The sequence below is a fragment of the Sminthopsis crassicaudata genome, chromosome 1 (genome assembly GCF_048593235.1).
Source record: "Sminthopsis crassicaudata isolate SCR6 chromosome 1, ASM4859323v1, whole genome shotgun sequence".
In the NCBI taxonomy this organism is placed as follows: domain Eukaryota; kingdom Metazoa; phylum Chordata; class Mammalia; order Dasyuromorphia; family Dasyuridae; genus Sminthopsis; species Sminthopsis crassicaudata.
Genome location: NC_133617.1, coordinates 283,533,220 through 283,554,907, shown reverse-complemented (window position 1 = coordinate 283,554,907; position 21,688 = coordinate 283,533,220). Strand labels below are relative to the sequence as shown.

At 31.9% G+C, this 21,688-nt stretch overlaps 1 protein-coding gene across 5 annotated transcripts in view; it reads right to left on the bottom strand.

Annotated features, from left to right (window-relative positions):
• The window catches only part of PI15 (peptidase inhibitor 15), a 124,684-nt gene that overhangs the window by 57,045 nt on the left and 45,951 nt on the right, over window positions 1-21,688 (bottom strand). For 3 of the 5 annotated variants that reach the window (XM_074278911.1, XM_074278912.1, XM_074278909.1), the window contains exon 6: window positions 14,045-21,133. The exons of 1 other annotated variant lie outside the window; for it this stretch is intronic. In XM_074278911.1, the coding sequence (XP_074135012.1) occupies window positions 20,998-21,133 (136 nt within the window). In that variant the 3' untranslated portion in view covers window positions 14,045-20,997. Of the gene's footprint in view, window positions 1-1,344; window positions 1,388-14,044; window positions 21,134-21,688 lie in introns of those variants that run through there. One more of the 5 variants, XM_074278914.1, reaches the window with a different exon arrangement.

Here is a 21,688-nt window from a genome sequence, read left to right as displayed (position 1 = left end):
AGTAATTAATTTTCAATGTTGCATATATGTTTGATATTTTTGTCTTTATATAGTATGAAGACATAACATGAGTCAATTTCCATTAACAAATTAATAAAATGTTATTTTGGAATTTTTCCCTTAGCCACCTCCCCTTAAAAGCTTAGATTACTGCAACATATTCTTTCTAAACTTGGATTTTAAAAAGCTTCTCTTTCTGACAGAGGAAGAAAAACTTCAAATAGTAGACCTATTTACCAAAAGTCTGAAAGAGAACATAAAAGAAGAATTGTGAACACAATAATAACAGTGAAGCAGCTAGTATGGCACACTGAGTTTGGAGATGGAAAGACTTGAGTTCAAATTTGGAATCATCTACTTCATAGGTGTGTGACCTTAAACAAGTCTTAACTTCTATCTATCTCACTTTCCTTATCTGAAAAAAAGAAAAAAATAATATTAGCCTCTACCTCTTAGGGTTGTTGGAAGAATTAAATTAAATAACATCTGAGATGGAATGCCATCATATAATAACAATAATGTCTGGGCAGTTCATAGTACTTTATGTATCACAGCATTTTATAAATATTAAATCATTTTGTGAGTTTGTTTTGCAAACCCCAAAACACTTTCAAAATGCTAGTCTTTATTATAATAATTTTGCTTCATTCAAAGCACTTTTAGTTGAAAATCTCATTTGTATATAATATGTCTAAATATTTTGATTTATGACTGATGAATATTAAAAAAATAAAAAAGTTGTCCTGTATCCTGGAGAAGAAAGACAACAATATGTCTAATATATGTGTGTGTGTATGTTTGTGTGTATAGATTTATATATTTGTGTGTCCATGGAGATACTGACTACACATATTTATGTATACATACATACTCACATATCTTTATTTCCATCAATCTCTCTATTACTCTGTCTTTCTATCTCTTGGAAGCAGTATGACAGAGTGAGATGGCCTCATTAGGAAGACCTACATTCAGATCCCACTTCTTATATAAATTGACTGGATTATGAGCAAATCACTTAAATTCTTAGTGTCCCAAGAAATGTTAAGACCATAAATTCCAAAGAAGTTGCTGATCTGTGTAAGAAAAATGTTTTTACAAGGTGTTCTCTACAAAGATAAAATCACAATATCACTAACATACACACATACATTAGTATCTGTATAATTCACATAAATATATGTGTATGAATATATACATATACTTACATTTTCATTCACATACTTATTCATTTAGCTAGGTGGCACAATGTGTGGTTAGCATATTGAAATCCAGAAGAGGTAAGTTCAAATTCAGCTTTAGATGCTTACTGCATGACTCTAAGCATCCCTTAAGCTCTGTTTCTCTTAGTCTGCTCATTTATAAAATGGGGGGAATAATGGGAGTGCTGTAAGGATTAAATGAGATATTTGTTAAGGTGCTATTTTAATTCTAGATGCAATTATCATACATTTCTGCTTATATACATATATAAATATCTATATTCATAAAAATATTATGTTGATTAGAAAGACAAAATCATTCTGTTGTAGTGATTCAGCAAATACAGACTCAAAATATCTAGACATAAAAACAGCACTAGTATGAGCTTTTATATAATAGCATATTGGATAGTCAGACTTGCCTCTGAGACATCATAGCTATGGAACTATAAAAAAGTGACTTAATTTTCTCTATCCTAAGAAACTACAACTAAATGAGAGGCAAAGTGGCAATTTTCATCTAGTTCAAGGATTACTAAGAAAACTCTAAAATATTTTAGGGAGATAGTTAATATCTAAAAAGGAAGTAATGGTGATAAAGTATGATTTTGTCAAAAACAAGGCTTTACTTATTTCCTCTTATTATAGATTTATTAATCTAGTTTCATTGAGGAAAACTCTAGATACAATTTAAGTAGATTTTAGCAATTTATTTGATAAATTTTATTCTGCTAGTCTTAAAGGACAAATGAAGATATGTGGGTTAAAATTATCATTTAACTATAATAATAATTAGATGGATTAGATAGATTGGTTGGATTTCAAAAGATACTTATTATTTCATATCAACTTTAAAGGGATTTCAAGTGGGATGACCTATAGGATGCTTGGCCCTCTGTTTAGTGGTTGTTTTCAAAATTTGGATGAGGACATGGGTCACATTCTTATCAAATAAAGGATAATTACAAGAAATAATTAAAACACCAGATAACTTAATCAAGTCCCCTAACTTCCAATATTATAAAATTATATTTAGGGTGGTTAAATGTAATATATCACACTTGGGCACATGAAATTGATTTTACAAGCAAAAGACAGGAATATATATTGTTAGTGATTTGTTTGAAAAAGAAAAAGCAGGATGTTTTGTTTGTTTACTTCTTTGTTTTTTAGGAGAACACCAGCTCTCTGGTGTCAATCAGGAGTCAACAGCAATGATATGCAGCTAACAGAGCTCGTTTGGATTACATTAAGAGTAGCTCAGCTACCAATTAAAATGAGACAATAATTCTGCTATATCCTGCCCTTATTAGGTCATATCTGTAATATTATTTTTATTTATGGTTGCCATGGTTAAAAAAAAAAAAGATTGGAAAACAGCACAACATCTAGAAGGCAGACTAATGTTCTATGAATATTGGCTGAAGGAACTGGGAACTTAACCTAGAGAAGAGAAGGCTGGAGTAGGAGGATGAGAGTGTTAATAGATGTGTTCAACAACTGAAAGTTTGAAATATGGAAGAAGTATTAGATTTTTTTGGACCCAGAGTCAATTAGTCAGTCAAAAAACATCTATTGTTTATTGTTATAATTACAAACTATAGTTTGTAAGACATAAAGTTATGTATTATATGTCAGATATTGTGTTAGGTGTTTGGTATAGAAAGAAAGACAAAAGACAATGTTTCATAAAGATGCTTATGATCTAATGAGGAATACAAGAGATAACTACCTACATAGAAATTATATACAAGTTAAATAGGAAACAAATATGCAATAGATGGCACTAGAATTAAGTGGGGTTGTCATTGGGATTTTATGTAGGCTTTGGGGGAATATATACATACATATATATATATATATGAAAAAATATATATATATAGGAATATATATAGGGGAAATCTATAAGGGAATCTAGGAAGCATAAGTGAGGAGGGAGAACATGTTAGGTTTGGGGAATAACCAGTGAAAATGCTCAGAATTAGGAGTGTAAATTTTCTTTTAGGAGGAACACCAAGGAAACCAGAATCACTTGATTGAAGAGCCATGTGGGAAGTGGGAACAATTAGGTATAAGAAGTTTGAAAAGTTGTGGAGGGGTAGGTTATGAATGTCTTTCTATGTTTAACAGATGATGTTATATTAGATTCTGGAGGTGATAGGGATCCATTGGAGATTATTGAGTAGTGCTGGTAACATAACTGAACCTTCAGAAAATCAGAAAATTCAGAAAATCATTTTGGTGGCTGGCTGAGTATGTGATAGATCGGAATGGAGAGAATTCTGTGGTAGAGAGACTGAACAGCAGCCATTACCTTAGGCCAAGAATGAGGACATGATTGTCTGCTCCAGTATTGTGGCAGTATCAGAGAGGAAAAGAGAAATATTACAAAGTTGAAATCAGCAGGCTTTGGAAATATGCTATAAAATGGGGGAGAAGGAATTAGAGATCATGAAGAGTCAAGAATCTGAATATGAGGAACTAGGAAAATGATAGTTCCCCTGGTAATAATAGGAGAATTTTAAAGAAGAGTCGAGTTTGGGAAGAAAGATTATGAGTTTAGTTTTAGACATGTTGAGCTTAATGAGAATATTCATTTTAAAATATCTAATATCCAGTTGGAAAAACAAGACTGGATAGTCTAACATAGATGTTAGAGCTGAATAAATAGGTTTTAGAATGCTAAGTATAGACAAGATCATGAAATCCATAGAAACTGATGAAATCACAAAGTGAAAGAGTATAGAAGGTGAAAGAGCACAGGACAGAGCTCTATGGGACACTGACCATTAATACAGACATGTGAATATCCAGTCAAGGAAAATGAGGAATCAGAAGAAGAATGAGAAGGAAAAAATGTTCCAAAAGCTAGAAGGAAGAGAATATAAAAGCAAAGTTGATCGATTGTGTCAAAAATTATGGAGAAGTTAAGAAGGATAAAAATTTACAAAAGGTCAATAGATTTGTTAATTAAGAGATTATTAGTAACTGGAGAGAATGTTTTTGGTTGATCAAAGCCACAATGTATAAAATTAAGAAGAGAATAAGAGAAAAGAAAAGTAGAAGCACTCCTTTAAGGAATTTAGCCAGGAAAAAGTAGAACAGAAATGCAATGATAATGGGAATGAACAGATTAAGTGAGGATTTTGTTTCCCCTAGAATGGGAGACAAATGGCTATGTTTGTAGATATCCAATTCCTCAAGAGAGATGGAAGATGAGGAGGAGAGTGAGGATGATAAAGGGATCGATCTGCTTGGGGACATATGGAATGGAATCACTTTTGAATGAAGAGAGTTTTCCTTGGCAAGGAGAGGGTGTCACCTTATTATATGAGAGAGAAGGGAAGGAGGACATAATTGAAAAAAAGAATTTAGATGATTTTAGATAAGAGGATGGGAAAAGGGGGAGATCTTAGTGGATAGATTCAATTTTTTCTATAAAATATAAGTCAAGGTTTTCAACTTACAGAGGTGAAAGAGGGAGAACCATGGACATGTGAGGAGAAATAAAAATGTTTGGAAGAGCTTCTTCCAAAGAGTGGGATGGAGGGAGCTAATTAGGATGGTGTAAAAGGATTACCTAACAACTGTGAGGTCTCTATTGTGATTATATAATATGATTGCAAATGAGTTTAGTCAGGCAGGACATTAATGGGTTTTTTCCACCCATTTTCCATTCAACTGCATGTATGTAGTAGTGAAGACAGAGGACAGTGGGAGTAATTCAAGTAATGTCAAGAAGTTTGATAGGAAAGAATCATCAACATCAGGAATAAGGGATTAAAGAGGTGAGGATTGGGTCAAGGAATCAAGATAAATAAAGAAGGAAAATATGGTCTTTGCAAAAATGGTAACCTGAGAGATTACTGACAATTCAAAGGATAAAACATCACAGTATGTATGAAGAGTAGGTTTGATTTGGGAAGGCCTAGGGAAAAAGTATGTAGAAAGTCAGTAGGCTTTAGATAATAAACTTTATCTTTTTTTTTTTCCCCTGAGGAAATTGGGGTTAAGTTACTTGCCCAGGGTCATTAGGACATATTAAGTGTCTGAGGCCAGATTAGAACTCAGGTCCTCCTTACTTCAGGGCTTTATCTTTTTAAAAATAGATAATAGATTTTATCTAAACTCAATAGAACATAGATAAAGGAATTTTGGAATTATTGACACTGAAATGGTACCTTCATTGATGATGATCATAGTGAACATCAAAGATATGACTATATTTCTGTTGCCTGAGGTGAGGTGAAGGAGTAAGTCATGAGGAATGAGTAGTTGATAATGTGGGGGTTAGGATAATTGAGGAACTATAAAATATGAATGTTGATGTACTCTGTTATGAAGGCAGCAATTGGACAGGAGGGAGAGAAAGGGAATTGTTCTAGAAGTCTACAAATAACCAAAATTGGAATTTTTATTCTATTCCAAAGGACATAATGAGAAGACAGAAAAACCTTTAATCAGTATGTGTTTGTGTTCATTTTTACTTTGCTCTGGAGGTTATCTTACAAAAATTATTTTCCTTCTTTTCTTTTGATTGTCAGTTTTTATTACACATGGAATATTTCTCACTACTTTTGAGGAGGAAATGTGGCAAAATATGATTTGGGTAGCATCTTAAGTCATTCTCTTTTATCTCTTTTATCCACTGGCATTTTATCTATGACCTTATATGTTTCTATTTCCCTATACTTAAATATGAATATTATTTGTAATTATGATCACTTATTATAGTCATATTCTTAAATCATCATCATTTATCTTTTCTCCACTTTTATAACTGAACTCAGATTAAAAAACAATAACAACACACACACTAACCTTTGTTAAACTACTTTCAGTCCTGTTCAACTCTGTGTGACCACATTTGTACTTTTCTCAACAGAGAATCTGAAGTAATTTCCTTCTTTTACAGCTAATTTTACAGGTGAAGAAATTGAGGCAAATGGGATTGTGATTTGCCTGGAGTCACATAACTAGTAAATGTCTGAAACCAGATTTGAATTAAGAAACTAAGTCTTTCTGACTGCAAACCTAGCACTCTACTGTACTGCCTAATTTCCTTCAATTCTTCACCTTTCACTAAATGTGACATATACATACTATATGTAAAATTTTGTTCCAGGTACTTGTGATACAAAGGAAAAAAAATGAAGGAAGAAAAAGGTGCCCTACACTCTTGGAGTTTATATAGTTTGTTAGAGTGAAATTGCATTTACAATCCTCTCAGTCAATTAATGGTACTCACTAAAAGATTAACAATGATATCTTAACTTCTAACTCAAATAACCTACTTCAGAATATCACAGAATTTCAGAAGTGGATGGGACTTTAATGGCCTTATAATTTAGCCTATACCTTAAAAAAATCATCATCTTTATCACATATTCAACAAGTTAAGTTTTTTTTTTTTAAACCCAATGAAGAAAACACTATATCTAGAAACAACCCATTTCATTTTTATACTTACATCTGATAATAAATCTATTCTTGCTTAACACAATTCTACATACATCTCTTTTCAATGTCAACTGGAGGCTTGTTAAAAGGAAGTAGGAACTCATAATTAGCTGAGACACTTGATTTCCTTTTTGTGTTCTAGTGACAACAAAATGCCAGAGAGCAGACCTACACAGGACTGTCCCCCTCCTCCATTCAGACAATGTTGTCCTTCCCTGATCTCTGCTTCTGTCTGGGAGAAGTTGAGCAGTTTATGGATACTTACAACTTATGCCAGAAATACACGTTTTTATATTGCTCAAGAAAGTAATTCATGGGAAATGTTTCTGAAGAGGAAGGTTCTGAATTCCCTGTAGACTATGATTCCAGAATCTAGAGTCAGAAAAAGGTGACAGCAGCAGCAGCATCTTTGGGACTTGCTTCGGCTTAGTCCAAACTCAAAAATTTAGAAATTCTCATTTCCAGCTTTCAAGATTCGCTTAGTTACTTAGAGAAAATAAAGACTGTTCACAATATTCCAGATTATTCAAGGAGAAAAAAAATGACTTTTTTGGGGGAGATCACTGAGGAGAGACCCCAGTGCCCTACAAGTCTCTGTACTCACATGACCTGAATCTGATCCTGAGGCTGACTCTAAAAGGCTCTTTTTCTCTCTTTGATACAAGAAAAAGATCTAAACCTGCCTTTAATATACAAATGGCCAGAATTTAACAGAGCAAACTAGAGACAAGAGGGGAAAAAAAGGCTCAAACAGAAGTTTCACTTCATAGTGACGAGAATAGCTGTAAGTGGATGCCCTCCTTCTTGAGAAGTGTTCAAGTTGAGAACCAGGATTAGCATGGTGGGAAAGTAATATGGTATTTAGTTCGGCTCACTTGGCAGTTACCAGAAATGAACTGTGGACGTGTCAAAAGAAGTGATGGATGGTTTTCAGGAACCTGAGAAATAGGGGAAGCTCCAACAAACCTAAATAGTTTTGTAAAAGATGAAAATCAAAAATCCCTCAGTGAACACCTAGTGCTGTTTAGAGAAATATACTTGTCAGAGGGTGAAATGATCTAGAGCAGAGGATTATTGTTATATCAAGCTCAGGACACAATTTGCTTGCTGGACTTTAGCTCTGAAAAACAGGGTTTCTCCAAATATCTTTACTGTTCCCCCTTTTGGTCAAAGGGAAGAGATCTAAAGGTATACCCAGGAGCTTAGTTCTTTAAGAGGACCTCTTGGAGATGTGTGCCCCAGTATCATTGCTAGTCATTAGTTGCTTGAAAGCAGAAAAGAAACATGGAATAGGGATACTAAAATGTAAAGGGAGAAAATGCTAACACATACTCAAATTAGGACCTTAGTGATTGAATATATAACTCACAAGATTGGCAGTTGTGGGAGTAGTCAGAAGAATATGATAGAGCTCCTTCAAAACAATGATTATCAATTTTAAGATAGTTGTGAGAATCTTTGGATATGAATTTATGGTTAGTATAACAGAGGTCTTAAACAGAACACAGAGATGGTCCAATTTACCAGCTACACAGGACTAGATTCAAACAACGCACTAAAATATTCACACAATTCCCATAATTTCAAAATAACATTAAATATAGATCATGCTACTTAGAGGACTTACAATGAACTAATTCTGAGAAAGGAGATTTACATGTTATCAAAGTAACCAAGAAATCATTAATATCAAGTTCCCTCCAACCACTCTCCTAAACAGAGTGGGGTTGAAGCCAGAACAGAACAGGAAGAGCCTTCTAGTTTGTGGAGGCTAGAACCAAAGCAGATAGGAATAGTTGGTTAGAGTAATAGATGTTTCATGTGATTATCTAGCCCCTAGATATCTTCTCTTGAATGATATGCTTTATTCTCAAGATATGTCTAAAGCAGGGTTCTGCTTCTCTGGTTCCAAATCTAGAGGCTAGTAAAATAATTTTTTGGTTTTCCAATTTTTGAAACTTCAGAGAATTTCAGCTTCTGTGGTATTTATTACTTCTATCCTAACCTAAATCTTGTAAGTCATATAGGAATCTTTAAAAATATTTATGAGGATCCCATTGTAAAATGAACTCTTGCCTCTTAAAATTATTGGACAGAGACTTTAAAATAGGAAAATAATTTCATTTGTTTTATCATTATTATTATAACATATGAGTGAAATCCAATTAATCCTTAATTAATGAATCTTTAACCTAATAATGTAAATTTATTATCAACACATACTCAAAACCTCATACTCAATGATAAATAAGAGAGAAGTCAATCATATATGTCTGTGTAGAGTTTTTAGAGAAAACAGTCTAATGTTGTTGCTTTACTCAAAATTTACTATTCCATTTAATTTGAAAACTTTTACATTACATGCTTGTCTTATCTGTTTAATCAGTTTCCCCTTTGGAGGATATAATCCCTTTGTTATAATTTGACCACAAATACAGGTTAAAATTGTAAATGTTCCATTATGACTTCATTATTTAATAAATGTATTTTGTACTTAATAAGACTAAATTTTTATGGAAATTTGATATAAAAGTAAAATAGAGACAAAGTTATAATAATATCATATATCATAATAGGAAAAATCCCAATCTTGTAGTAATAGGGTTTTGAAAGCAAGACTCCAAATTAACCAAATAGGAAATTTTCCTTTTCAGAAAGGAAATAATGCAGTGGGAAAATAAAATCATGGGGATCCTGCCTAGACTGTATCCTTTCATCTTCGAAATCTTTCCCAGGCACAAAAATTAATCTTCAACAATTACCAGATTGCAACACATGCCGTTTTCTATCATTAGCTTCAAAACAATTCAAACAACTATCACTGTAATAAAAATTCAGAACAATCCACAAATTTTACCTTAAATATTAAATATTAAAATTTCACTTACCACAACTGAGGGTTTGAATATTTTTCCTGATGTTTCTCTAACAATTAACATTTCATTAATCCTTTATTTATAAATTAAAACTGCCTAAATTCTGGGTCTTCAGACCTATCAGCAAATACTGCAGAGATGACTGATCATTAATATGCTGAAAATACATCTTTAAGCCACTTAATACACTTTCATAATAATGAAGGATTTCTTTTTTTTTTAATTGAAGCTTTTTTTATTTTCAAAACATTTGAAAGGATGATTTTTCAAAATTGACCCTTGCAAAACATTGTGTTCCAATTTCCCCCCCTTCCCCTCATTCCTTCCCCTAGATGAATCCAATATATGTTTAACATGGTATATGTGTAAATCCAATATAGAAATACATATTTATACAATTATCTTGCTGCACAAGAAAAAAATGATCAAAAAGGAAGAAAAATGAGAAATAATATAAAATTCAAGCAAACAATAACAAAAGAAGTGAAAATGCTATGTTGTGAGCCACACTCAGTTCCCTCAGGCCTCTCTCTGGGTGTAGTTGGCTCTCTTCATCACAAAATCGTTGGAACTGGCCTAAATCATTTCATTGTTGAGAAGAATTGATCATCAGAATTGATGACTGTATAATCTTGTCATTGCTGTGTACAATGATCTCCTGGTTCTGTTCATTTCTCTTAGCATCACTTCCTGTAAGTCTCTCCAGGCCTCTCTGAAATCATCCTGCTGATCATTTCTCATAGAACAATAATATTCCATAATATTCATATAACCTTAACTTATTCAGCCATTCTCCGACTGATAGACATTCACTCAGTTTCCAATTTCTTGCCACTACACAAAGGGCTGCCATATTTTTGCACATGTGGGTCCCTTTCTCTCCTTTAAGATCTCTTTTGGGGACAGCTAGTTAGTGCAGTGGATAGAGCACCAGCCCTGAAGTCAGGAGGACCTGAGTTCAAATCTGCTTCCTGGCTGTGTGACTCTGGGTAAGTTACTTAACCTCAATTACCTCAGGGGGGAAAAAATCTCTTTGGGATATAAGCCCAGTAGAAATACTGCTGGATCAAAGGGTATATACAGTTGATATCTTTTTTAGCATAGTTCTAAATTGCTCTCTGGGATGGCTGGATCAATTCACAATTCCATCAATGTGTCCCAGTTTTTCTACATCTTCTCCAACATTCCCCATTATCTTTCCTTATCATCTTAGTCATTCTGAGAGATGTGGTACCTCAGAGTTGTCTTAATTTGCATTTCTCTGATCAATAGTGATTTAGAGAACCTTTTCATATGACTAGAGATGGTTTCAATTTCTTCATCTGAAAATTGTGTGTTTGTATCCTTTAATCAATTATCATTTGGATAATGGCTTAAATTCTTATAAATTTGTGTTAGTTCTCTATATATTTTAGAAATTAGGCCTTTATCAGAACCCTTGAATATAAAAATATTTTTTTCAATTTATTGCTTCCCTTCTAATCTTGTCTGTATTAATTTTGTTTGTATAAACCCTTTTAATTTAATAAAATCAAAATTATCTATTTTTTGTTCAATAATAAACTCCAATGTTTCTTTCCTGCCTTCTCCACAAATCTGAGAGGTAAACTATCCTATATTCTTCTAATTTACTTGTAATATCACTCTTTATGTCTAAATCATGACTCTATTTTGACTTTATTTTGTTATATCTTTGTTATATCTTGTTTCTGCCATGTAGTCAAGAATTTTCAAATGAAAATTTGCTATTATAGTAAGTAGTAGTAGCAGTAATTATTTTATAAGAAAATATACCTCATTAAATGATTAACAATTTTCAAATGCCTCATTTTAACATATATTTTAAAAATCGAATTCATAATCTAATAGCATCTAAATTAAAGGAAAGTTTTTTTTTTTCTAATAGTATTTCTGGTTTACAAAAGTCTCTCAAATTTCCCAATATAGAGTTAATGATGCATTACAATTTAGAAGAACAATAACAAAAGCAATAAAGTTCAGATAATATCAACTGCATTTCTAAATGATCATATATGAAAATCATTGATCTTATTACCTTTGCATTTTAAAACCATTTTAGAATCATTAGGCATGGAATAATAGCATTCAATTAACAAATAATGTAGTGCTTAGCATATGTCAAGTCTCTCCTAAGCACTTTACAACCATTATATCAACTTAGTAGGTGGATACTACTATTATTTTTTCCCATACAGGTCAAGAAATTGGAGCAAACAAATCCAAGATAATTTACCTAAGATTACACATATAAGTTTCTGCAGTCTGAACAGAGAATGATGTGTTCACCAATGGTAGAGACTGGTTGGCTCCCCCAAGCATGTATTGTCACATTAGGCACTGTCCAGGGGCACCTGAAACTTCCCAGGCAGCAGCTGGGGCACTGACTGGGTTTTGTTGTGTGGTTTCTGAGGGTACCAACTAGGGACTGGAGTGATTGATGCCAAAATCACCTCATTGGTGTTAGTTCTTAGGTGATAGGGCAAAGTAAATTCTGTCCATGTGGCCTGATGTGCCCATTCTCCTGTCCCTCCCTCATCTCCAAACAGCTGTAGGTTTGGACCAGGCACAGCTAGGATTGGGACCATTTGCAGCTGCTGGGATAGGATGAGCAGGATACATTGTGCATGGATGATGCCCCCAAGCTTGCCTAGAGAGCTGACTGAAGAATACCTAGGAGCCTAGAACCACTGGGGTCAGTCTCTATGGAGCATTGCAGCAGCTGCTTCCCACACCTCTCCATCACATGGGGAAGAATATGATTCAGATTTCCCTACAATTGCTTGTGGTCATATTAAAATAAAAGGATGGTATCTTCCAAAGGGGCAAATTATTAGAAAAGGTAATAAGACAAAGATGTAGTGTAAGCATTTTCTAATTAAATGGAATAGTACATGTTGAGGAATGCAAATGAATAAGTCTGTTTTCTCTAAAATTGTATATAGATATGTATGACTAAGAATTGCTACTTATGGTTTATCCTACTTGTGCTTTTTTGTTTTAATGCGGAACAGTTCTACCTTTGCCCTAGTATATTAAGTCCACCTTCTCAGCTATGGGGGTGAGAGGTAGTACTTCCACTTGGAAGCATTTTCCTTTCTCTGAAATGAAACTTCTTTGATCCCTGACTCTTTCTGTCTCTATCCTGCTTTGTGCAGCTCTGGCTATTCACAGATTAGAGGCCAGTTTTGGTCCAGACTACACCTCTTACTAGAATCGTCCAAAAATTTTTTAAAATAAAGCTTGGTCTAGGATTCTTCCTGAAGTCATCTTTATTTCACCATATATATATATATATATATGTATATATATATATATATATATATATATATATATATATATATATATATATATATATACATACATATATATATATATACATAAAATCAAATAGCTTAAAATAGCTTACCAATTACTCTCAGAAAGTAACTTAGAAGGGCAAGGCCATTAGGGCAATCCTTTGGCAGGCAGGTGAGTTTCTGGTTCTCATAGAATCTTACTCTCCTTTCCAAGATTCATTATATCACCCTTAGTTTAGATTTTCCCTAAATCTTAAATATACATTTAAAACTAAGCAGTCAGGTCCTTTCCCATTGTAGCTATATTGTATGAATAGCTCATTTTATTTGCTCTTCAAATTGGATGTTTCCAAAAAAAAAAAAATTGGAAATTTTTAAAAAGTGTTTTTAACCTAAAATGAGAGAATCTATAATTTTTCAGAACCATATTAAATGACTATGAATTGGGGACATTAAAAAAACACCACACACAATAGACAAGGAAATGAAGAGGCCAGTAAGAACTTTGTCTTTCTTGTAAAAGAAAGCTATTGTAGATCATTCAAATGTAATTATAACAGATAATGTTTACATAATACTTTAAAATTAGCAAAGTGTTTTATAAATATCTCATCTTATCCTCACAATAATACTAGGAAGTAGGTACTACTATTGCACCCCTTTACAGATGAGGGTAAAGCAGATAGTGAGGAAATAATATACCCAAGGTCTCAGAACTAGTAAGCATCTGAAGTGAAATTTGAACTCAGGTCTTGCTGATTCCAAGTGCTACAATCTAGATTTAAGTGTTGAGGGGATTGTGAAATCTCATAAGCCTCAGTTTTAGATAGGTTAGGCAAATGAACATCTTTCAACAAAATAGAAAATAATGAAATATTGTGGTAGAAATATGGTGAAGGAAAAAGAAATAGAATGGAATAAGGAGGAGAACTGGGGGTTAAATGGCACATAGACTCAAGGAGATAGGCATAAGTGAAAATGGGGAAAGAGAACTTTTTAATAGGATTTTAAGGAGAGAAAACAAACTTAAAAATCATCCCTGTGTACTTAAATAGGATGAATTTAAATAGGATGAAATATAGAAAATTGTGAGAATGAATTACAAATCATGGGTATAAATTTTTAATTAGAAGTATATGCAAGAAGAATATAGAGTAATGTTAAATATATTTTGAACCAAAGACAAAAGTAATTATAAAATTTTATTTAAATGACAAGGTAACAAAAAACATCTCAAAATGAATTACATTTTTATGTTTGGGAACAGTTGAGGTTGAAGAAAAAAGGGAACTGACATACCATAATGCATAGGTGAGTGTGTGTGTGTGTAGATACACACACACACACATACACATATATATATATATATGTCTATGTATATGTATACAATTATGGGATATCACCATGTGAAAATGGTATATTTTAAAATTCATAGCAACATTTATATTAGGCAAAGGACTTTAAAAATCATTTTAAAACATACAGGAACTTCAAAAGTATATAAATACATAAAGACTTTGGTTTATGTCTCGAGTTATATTGTTTGTATGTGAACTTCACAACATTTTCATTCATAAGATTTCAATTCTAAAATATTATTATGAAATTAGAGTAAACATACAAGCACTAAGAAATCATTCAAAATTAGATGTCACTCTGTGTGTACAATCATGCCTCATGGGTTCAGCCCTTAAACACTTCATGACACCAAAGTTCTGATAATAGGCAAATAGCCAAGAAACTAAGGCCCCAAATGCATCTGCCTTAATAGTCAATTATTTTAGCCACAAACAATGTTTTGGCAGATAGATGATTGAATAGTAATACAAATTCCTTTTTTCCCCATCCCTCAGACCCACTCAAAAAAACAAGCAAACAAACAAACAAACAAATAAAAAAAACAGGATAACTGCACACTTTTAGACTTTCTACTCTTTTAGAAGCTAGGAAGAGATGTTTGAATTTGGGACTAAAATTCTATTACCTAGTGAGTCTAGGATTCCTTGAAAATTATAGCATTCCTCCAATAGATTGTACACCTAAAGGTAGAAGGGCCCTGATTCATCCTCTGTTCCAACACCCTCAGTTGAGAAAATAAAGGTCAAGGCAGTGAAATAACTCTTCCAAAATTACTCTGCCAATAAAGGCAAATTGAAGGTATGTTCAAAGTAATTAACAGTAGTAGGTCAATTAAATATCTATACTGAAATCTTGATCCAAGTTTCATAACTGTATTGTTTAAAATAAACAAAACAACCACTGAAAATTATTTCTAATTTAGGAGAATTAAAAAAAAAAAACAAAAAACAGCATTAATGTTAACCAAGAGTAAAACTTTTGAAGTTAAATGTTTATGCTTTACCAGTCCATTCAAAAAAGAAAATTATCAAAATTTAAGGACAGCATAACTTTTGTTTATTATATCTTATATTCTAACATTAGATTAAAATATGATTAAGTAATTTCATAGACTAAAAATCTGAATTTGCCAGAAATTAACTTCTGATACAAAAAGTCCATAGAAAAGCAAAAATGATTGGTTCAATTATTTTTCCAGTATTGTAAGATATAAGTGCATAATTGATAATAAAATACTCTGCTCAAACTTAAAGACCTAATAGATGTTTTCTTATAGCAATTCTAACAATATAAAGCTTAAAGGGATGGGGGTGGGAGAGAAATGTAACTCTTAAGGAACATACTAAATGTGGAAATAATGAAAACTGTCAATTTTTAGTTCTGTTTCAGGGTTTCTTGATTTTAATCATTTAAAGGACCAGCACAATAAACTATTTAAGACTGAGGCATTTACAGGAACATATTAATGTTGGCGTCTGATGAAGATTGGATTTAAGACTAAATGGCACTCAGGTGCATTTTAACGACCACAAGAGGGCACCAGTGCCTGTAGAAGAGCTGGTCTAGGATGGTGCGTTTCCCTGCTTGGAAACATATAACTTCGAGATCACATAATGTGTGTATTGATATACAAATGCATATATGGGTGCACATGTAACATTTCAGAACATTTCTCACTGCTAAGTTGTTTTAAATCTATAAAGTCAAGTTGTGTATTACATTGTGTTTCCTTTCAGAAAACAGTAATCCAAAAATAAATTGCTCATCATTTTAGTCTTCTAATTTCTTACTTATATGTCTCCAAGTTAATGGAAGCTCATGAAGATAGGAAGAATTTACCTTATCCATTTGTGATCTATTTAGGTTACTAAAGGAAAAGATGTGAATCAGGAATTGACATTTGATATATTATTTTGATGGAATTAAAATTTCTTTACATTAATATATTTGATTCTGTAATTAAAAGAAATTAATTGTTACATTTGTGTGGGTTGGTTTTTATCATGAAATAACATTGAACTTTTTGAGTATTATAACTCTTTCATTTGCATTCTTTCTGGTAAATTGGAAAATGGGAACAGGTTGGATTTGGGACCAAAAACCTGTAAGTTTAAAATGCTAGCATTTTTTTTCCTGAGCATGAAGAAATATAGAGTGAGTTTCTCATAATGACTTAATTGATTGTAGAATTTGAGCTGGAAGGACCCTGAGTGAACCTCTAGTCCAATTTCCAGATGAGAAAATGGAAATCAAAGCTGATAGATAATTTGCCCAATGTTATGCAAACTTTTTTTTTTGTTTGTTTGTTATTGTTATTACACAAACCTAATAGGGGGATTTCAAAGCAGGTCCTCAGACTTCTTGCTACTAGAGGTTTTTGTTTGTTTGTTTGTTTGTTTTTGTTTCTGTTTTTTCCATCATACATTTTCATTGAGTACATCTTTTCTCAATACACAAATGAAAATGTTAGCTTCTGTTAATATTTACAAGAAATCTCACAAGAAGTAACATTTCTGCCTGACTATGGCTTGTCTAACTGGAAAGTTAATATTATAAACATACTTCTAAAATTTTAGTAATTAACCTAATTATTGCTCAATTTCTTATAGCTAAAAATGAAGGTAAGCCAAACCTGATTTGTTGGATAAAACTGCAATTTTCCTCATTCAACAACTATTTATATGTCAATAGTTTCTATGGAACTATAACTTCCTAAAAGTCATATTGAAAGACCATCCATGAAAAAGGAGTGGGGTGGGAATAGAAGGAAGAAAATGAACTTTCCAATATGTTAATTCTCTCATGCAAATATGTAAAGTGAAGTAAGCTTTTGTATTTTTATTCTGGAGAATTGATGCTGATTCTTTAGGTTTCATCTTTTAGGATTTCAAACTAAATCTCATTCAAATTGAATACTCATAGTGTAAATCAAAACACCACCATTAGGTAAATGGTATTTAGGAAAACACATTCCCTTCTCTTAGAAAGGACATAGTTTTGAGAGAGTAAGAAAGCATAATATGAATGCAATTAAAACTAACTATACAAAATGTTTTTACTCTTTTCTTTATCCTGAAATAAGTAATTTTCCATAGCTTCAATAAGAACACTTTAGTGCTCACATTTATTGTTTATATAACACAGAGTTGAAATGGACAGTGAATATAGTCTATGGGAGGACAAACTAAAATTTGGATAATGGCAAAAGGATGAGATTTGAAAAGCCAGAATATTAGAATGCCTTGCCTTTGCCATTTGCTTATTATTTTTATTACTTCTTATGGGAAAAAGAAAATAGAACTATAAAATGAATCTTGTTTTACCATGAAATCTTTCAGTAGAATTTCCCTCTATATTAATGAAAGTAAGTCTACTTGACTACTCCTTTAAGTACCTAAATTGCTTATTTTGCCATATTATTCATTTTGCTTAATTTTGGTAAAGATGAATTAATATAAAAATTATTTTTTGTTGTCACTGTTGTCAAATTCCTTAATTAGATACAATATTTTCAAAAAGCCCTAATAGAAGAATGAAGGAAAAGACCCCCAGATAATTTCCTATCATTAACAATCAGTTTAGCACCAGGATACTTAGCACCAAAATGTAGTCTAATTGTTTACAATTAGTAACAATCTTCATTGTAAAGGAACCAAAATATAACAAAAATGCTACACTGATTGAAATGATTTTAGCACCATTTTCTACCAAACTGTTAGGGATTCAAGATATGTAATTGACCCTTCCTAGATCAGCACTTTGATTCCACTAACAGATTTACAAATCTGTTCAACATTGTCATGAACCCAACTTCCTTCTCCCTGAACAGTTTAGTACATAAAGGATCTCATTCAAGCCAAGACTGAATCCAAAAATCCATAGAAATAAGGGTTTATTACACAGTGTAAGACATTAGACCGGATTCAAAGCATGAGTCCCTTTTTAATGTAATAATAGTTCACAATGGACAAGTTAGCCTAGGTATATCCAACCAAATTATCTGGCTAGTGCATTTAAGTAATAAATGTGACTGTCAAGCACTGTCCACAAGCAAATTACTCAAAATTAGCAGTCAGAATATAGATTGAATTCCATAATCTGTTTGCTTGATCCAACAATAAAGCTAGTTCAGTACATTACAGTACTTGAAATGAAAATATAACCCTTTAAACAATCATCTGAGTCAGTTATGTACATGGAACCTATCATACAATTTTGCCCACTCTATTACATAGCTAGATGGGGCATCGAAACATTCTGTGCCTAGACTTAGAGCACTGTATATCAGCTAACTTGCAGAGCTGCATAAACTGGCCATGGAGGAAATATCAATTACTTCTACTAAACAAGAAACAAGCATAATATTATGCAACACTTATTAAGGCAAGATTATCTACAACCACCTGAAATATTGTGGTTCTATCTAAACAGTATCCAAATAACTATCTATCCTTGAGGAAATTTACCACAAATCTATCCTTAAGTAAATTTACCATGTAAATGATAACAAATGCCAATGAAGTCATACTGATTCTTTGCTGTTGTAAAGACAAAAGAACCTATTGAGTAAGTTCTTTAAAATCTTTGTTATTATTGTTAAACATGCTGTTATGGAGATACAATCTATAATTCTGAGATGGTAAACAAAGTTCAATAAACTATGAATACATATTACTCCATCTTTTTACTGAAACATTTTCAAATAAAAATCTTAATTCTTGCTACATATTTAATAGAAAGCTGCTTTTATGAAATTGTCTTTAACCAGTGTGATATAATATGCTGTTATATTTATTCCAGCACCATTGTTGTGTGTTGCATATATATAAATACATACTTATATATATATGTATATATATATACATATATATATATATACATACATACATACACATACACACACACACACACACACTTAATTGCTATTAGCATACTTTCATTAGCTTTAACCCAGGAAAATAAAATATTTCACATGGGCAGTTTATATTACTAATCATTTTAAAGTAACAGCTACAATAACAAATATACCCATTATATTATTTTCAGCTGAATTACTAAATTAGAAATCAGTGTACATTCTAGTTGTTTTTGGAAAACATCACTCTATGAGTGTCATTTAAAAATGTACAGTCCATAGTCATTAGTCTGACAAGTAATGTAATTATTTTAATGAATACATAATTTGATATTTATAACCTTTTCTTGGTCTTTACAAAGATTTGGTGAAGCAATGATCCTAATTATTGCTGTTGTTGTTTTTTCATTCTCAAATGTGTATTCACTAATATTTAAGAGAAATTTCTTAATTTTCATAAAGATTAATTATTGTCTCTATTGTTTTTTTTTCTTAGTTAACAAAATCTTCATTAATATGACATTATTTCCACAGGGACTGAAATAGGCACTATCATTCTTGCTTTACAAACTAGAAATAAAGTATAGAAAGATAACTTATCTTTCTCCAAACAAATATAGAATAACTGCTCCCATGAAAAGTGTATTGAAGTTTTACTGTAACAATATTAAGATAATATACTGTATCACTAATTCACAAAATAGATTGATTCATTCACCTCAGGCACAATTTTAAAGTTGGCAAGGTAATTCTTCACTATCCCATGTGTCTCCTTTTAGAAATGTTGTGTACGTATAGTCTTTTACTCAAATTGTCCCTAACAATTTAGGGTTTCCTGCCAAAACTTCCCAAATGATCTTGTCCTTTGTGGTCAGAGTCCTATACTTCAGAGATTATTCATCCCTTCCTTAGATTCTTCAAAAAAAAAAAAAAATTCTACTATCCCTGTGTCCCAATTCCTTAAGAGTCTTGTTTTCTAAGGTGTTAGTCACCTGATCTGATAAATCAGCTACTAATTATATATTAACAAGTAATAATGGTTCTCTCCTTCCTTCCCATTTTAAAAATTTACATTTTAATAATTGGCAAAAGATTTAAACCCCTTTCAAATAACATCTATTCAACCAACATATGCTCCCTTTATGAGTCTGTGCAGTAGTGATGATAATACTATTACAGGAAACAAGTATAGAAATCAATTTGTCCAGGACCTGCAGGAAGTAAGTGGCAATACAAACCTAAGAGAAAAATCATTCTATCATATTGCTTTTTGAATTGGTTTATGTCTAAGTTAATTGCTGCTAAGAAGTAATTGGGAAAAAAAATATTTTGTGAACTAAAAGAAGCCCCGTCCCTTGAATATTTACTTTTTGCACTTTTATGACAAAAATGAATTTGTTTCTGATATTGCTGGGTGCCATTTTGTGAAATTTCCTAATAAATCACCATAGCACTTCTGAAAATGTCTTTCATTTCATGCATTTTTACAATCAAAGAAAAAGATTTCTGTCTTTCAATATTAAATTACATTTACATTCTTTCATATATTATGCTACACCATAAATTAATTTTTGTTATTGGCAAAAGATTAATATTTTTCTTAAAGAAACTGTTGCCAAAGAAAAATAAATTTTGCAAACGAGTAAATTATTACTTATTCCTTTAAAAAAAAAACACTTAGAATAATCATATTTTTTCTTTTCAAATAATTTATGCTCATTCTCTCTTAGGATTGGGGGATAATCAATGAAGACTCTTTACTTTCCAAAGGAGCACATGAATTTATACTATACAAAACTAATTTATATAAATGAATATCAAAAGATAAGTGATTACTATAAAATTTTGCATAATATGTGCAAAATTCAATTTACAAGCTTTGATCTTGCAGAAAACCATCCTACTGAATAAAAAAAAAATGGACAAATTTATTTAAACCAATATAAGTAGTTTGATGTCACTCCAGGAAAACAAAGATTATCAGTACAAGATCCTCCATAAGTGGGAGGACAAGCTGAACATGGCACTCCTACTTTGTATGGTGCTTCTCCAATCCAGTTTCCCCTAAGAAGAAGGAAAAATACATATACATAATTTTAACATTTATAATGTAGTTTGAAAATTAAGTTGCCCCTACATCAATGCAAAAGAAAAAGGTAGGAATTTGGAGATGGTGTATCCTGTTTAAAAAGGAAGGAGGATGGTTACACTGGATCATAGTATATAGCAGATTTACTATAGATAGATAGATAAAATAAAATATCACAATATTTGAATGGCATGAGAGACCACAACCTTGATTTTAAAATTAAATCTGGAGGAAACAGGGACCCACTGAAGTTTACTAAATGGAAGAATGACAAGTTGCACCTATATATATTTTTTTACTGTAACTGATAGTTGAGTTTACTGTAACTGATAACTGGAGTAGGAAGAGATGAAAAATCGAAATCAATCAAGAGGCTGTCAAAATATTCTAGGCATGAGATAATGAAAGCCTCTTTGGAGATGGCAACTCCATCAAAAGAAAGATGGTGAGAGACAGGAATATGTGAAAGTAGAATTGGCAGGATTTAGTAAGAAATAAGAAATATTTGAAGAGTTCAGAATGCATGCTTA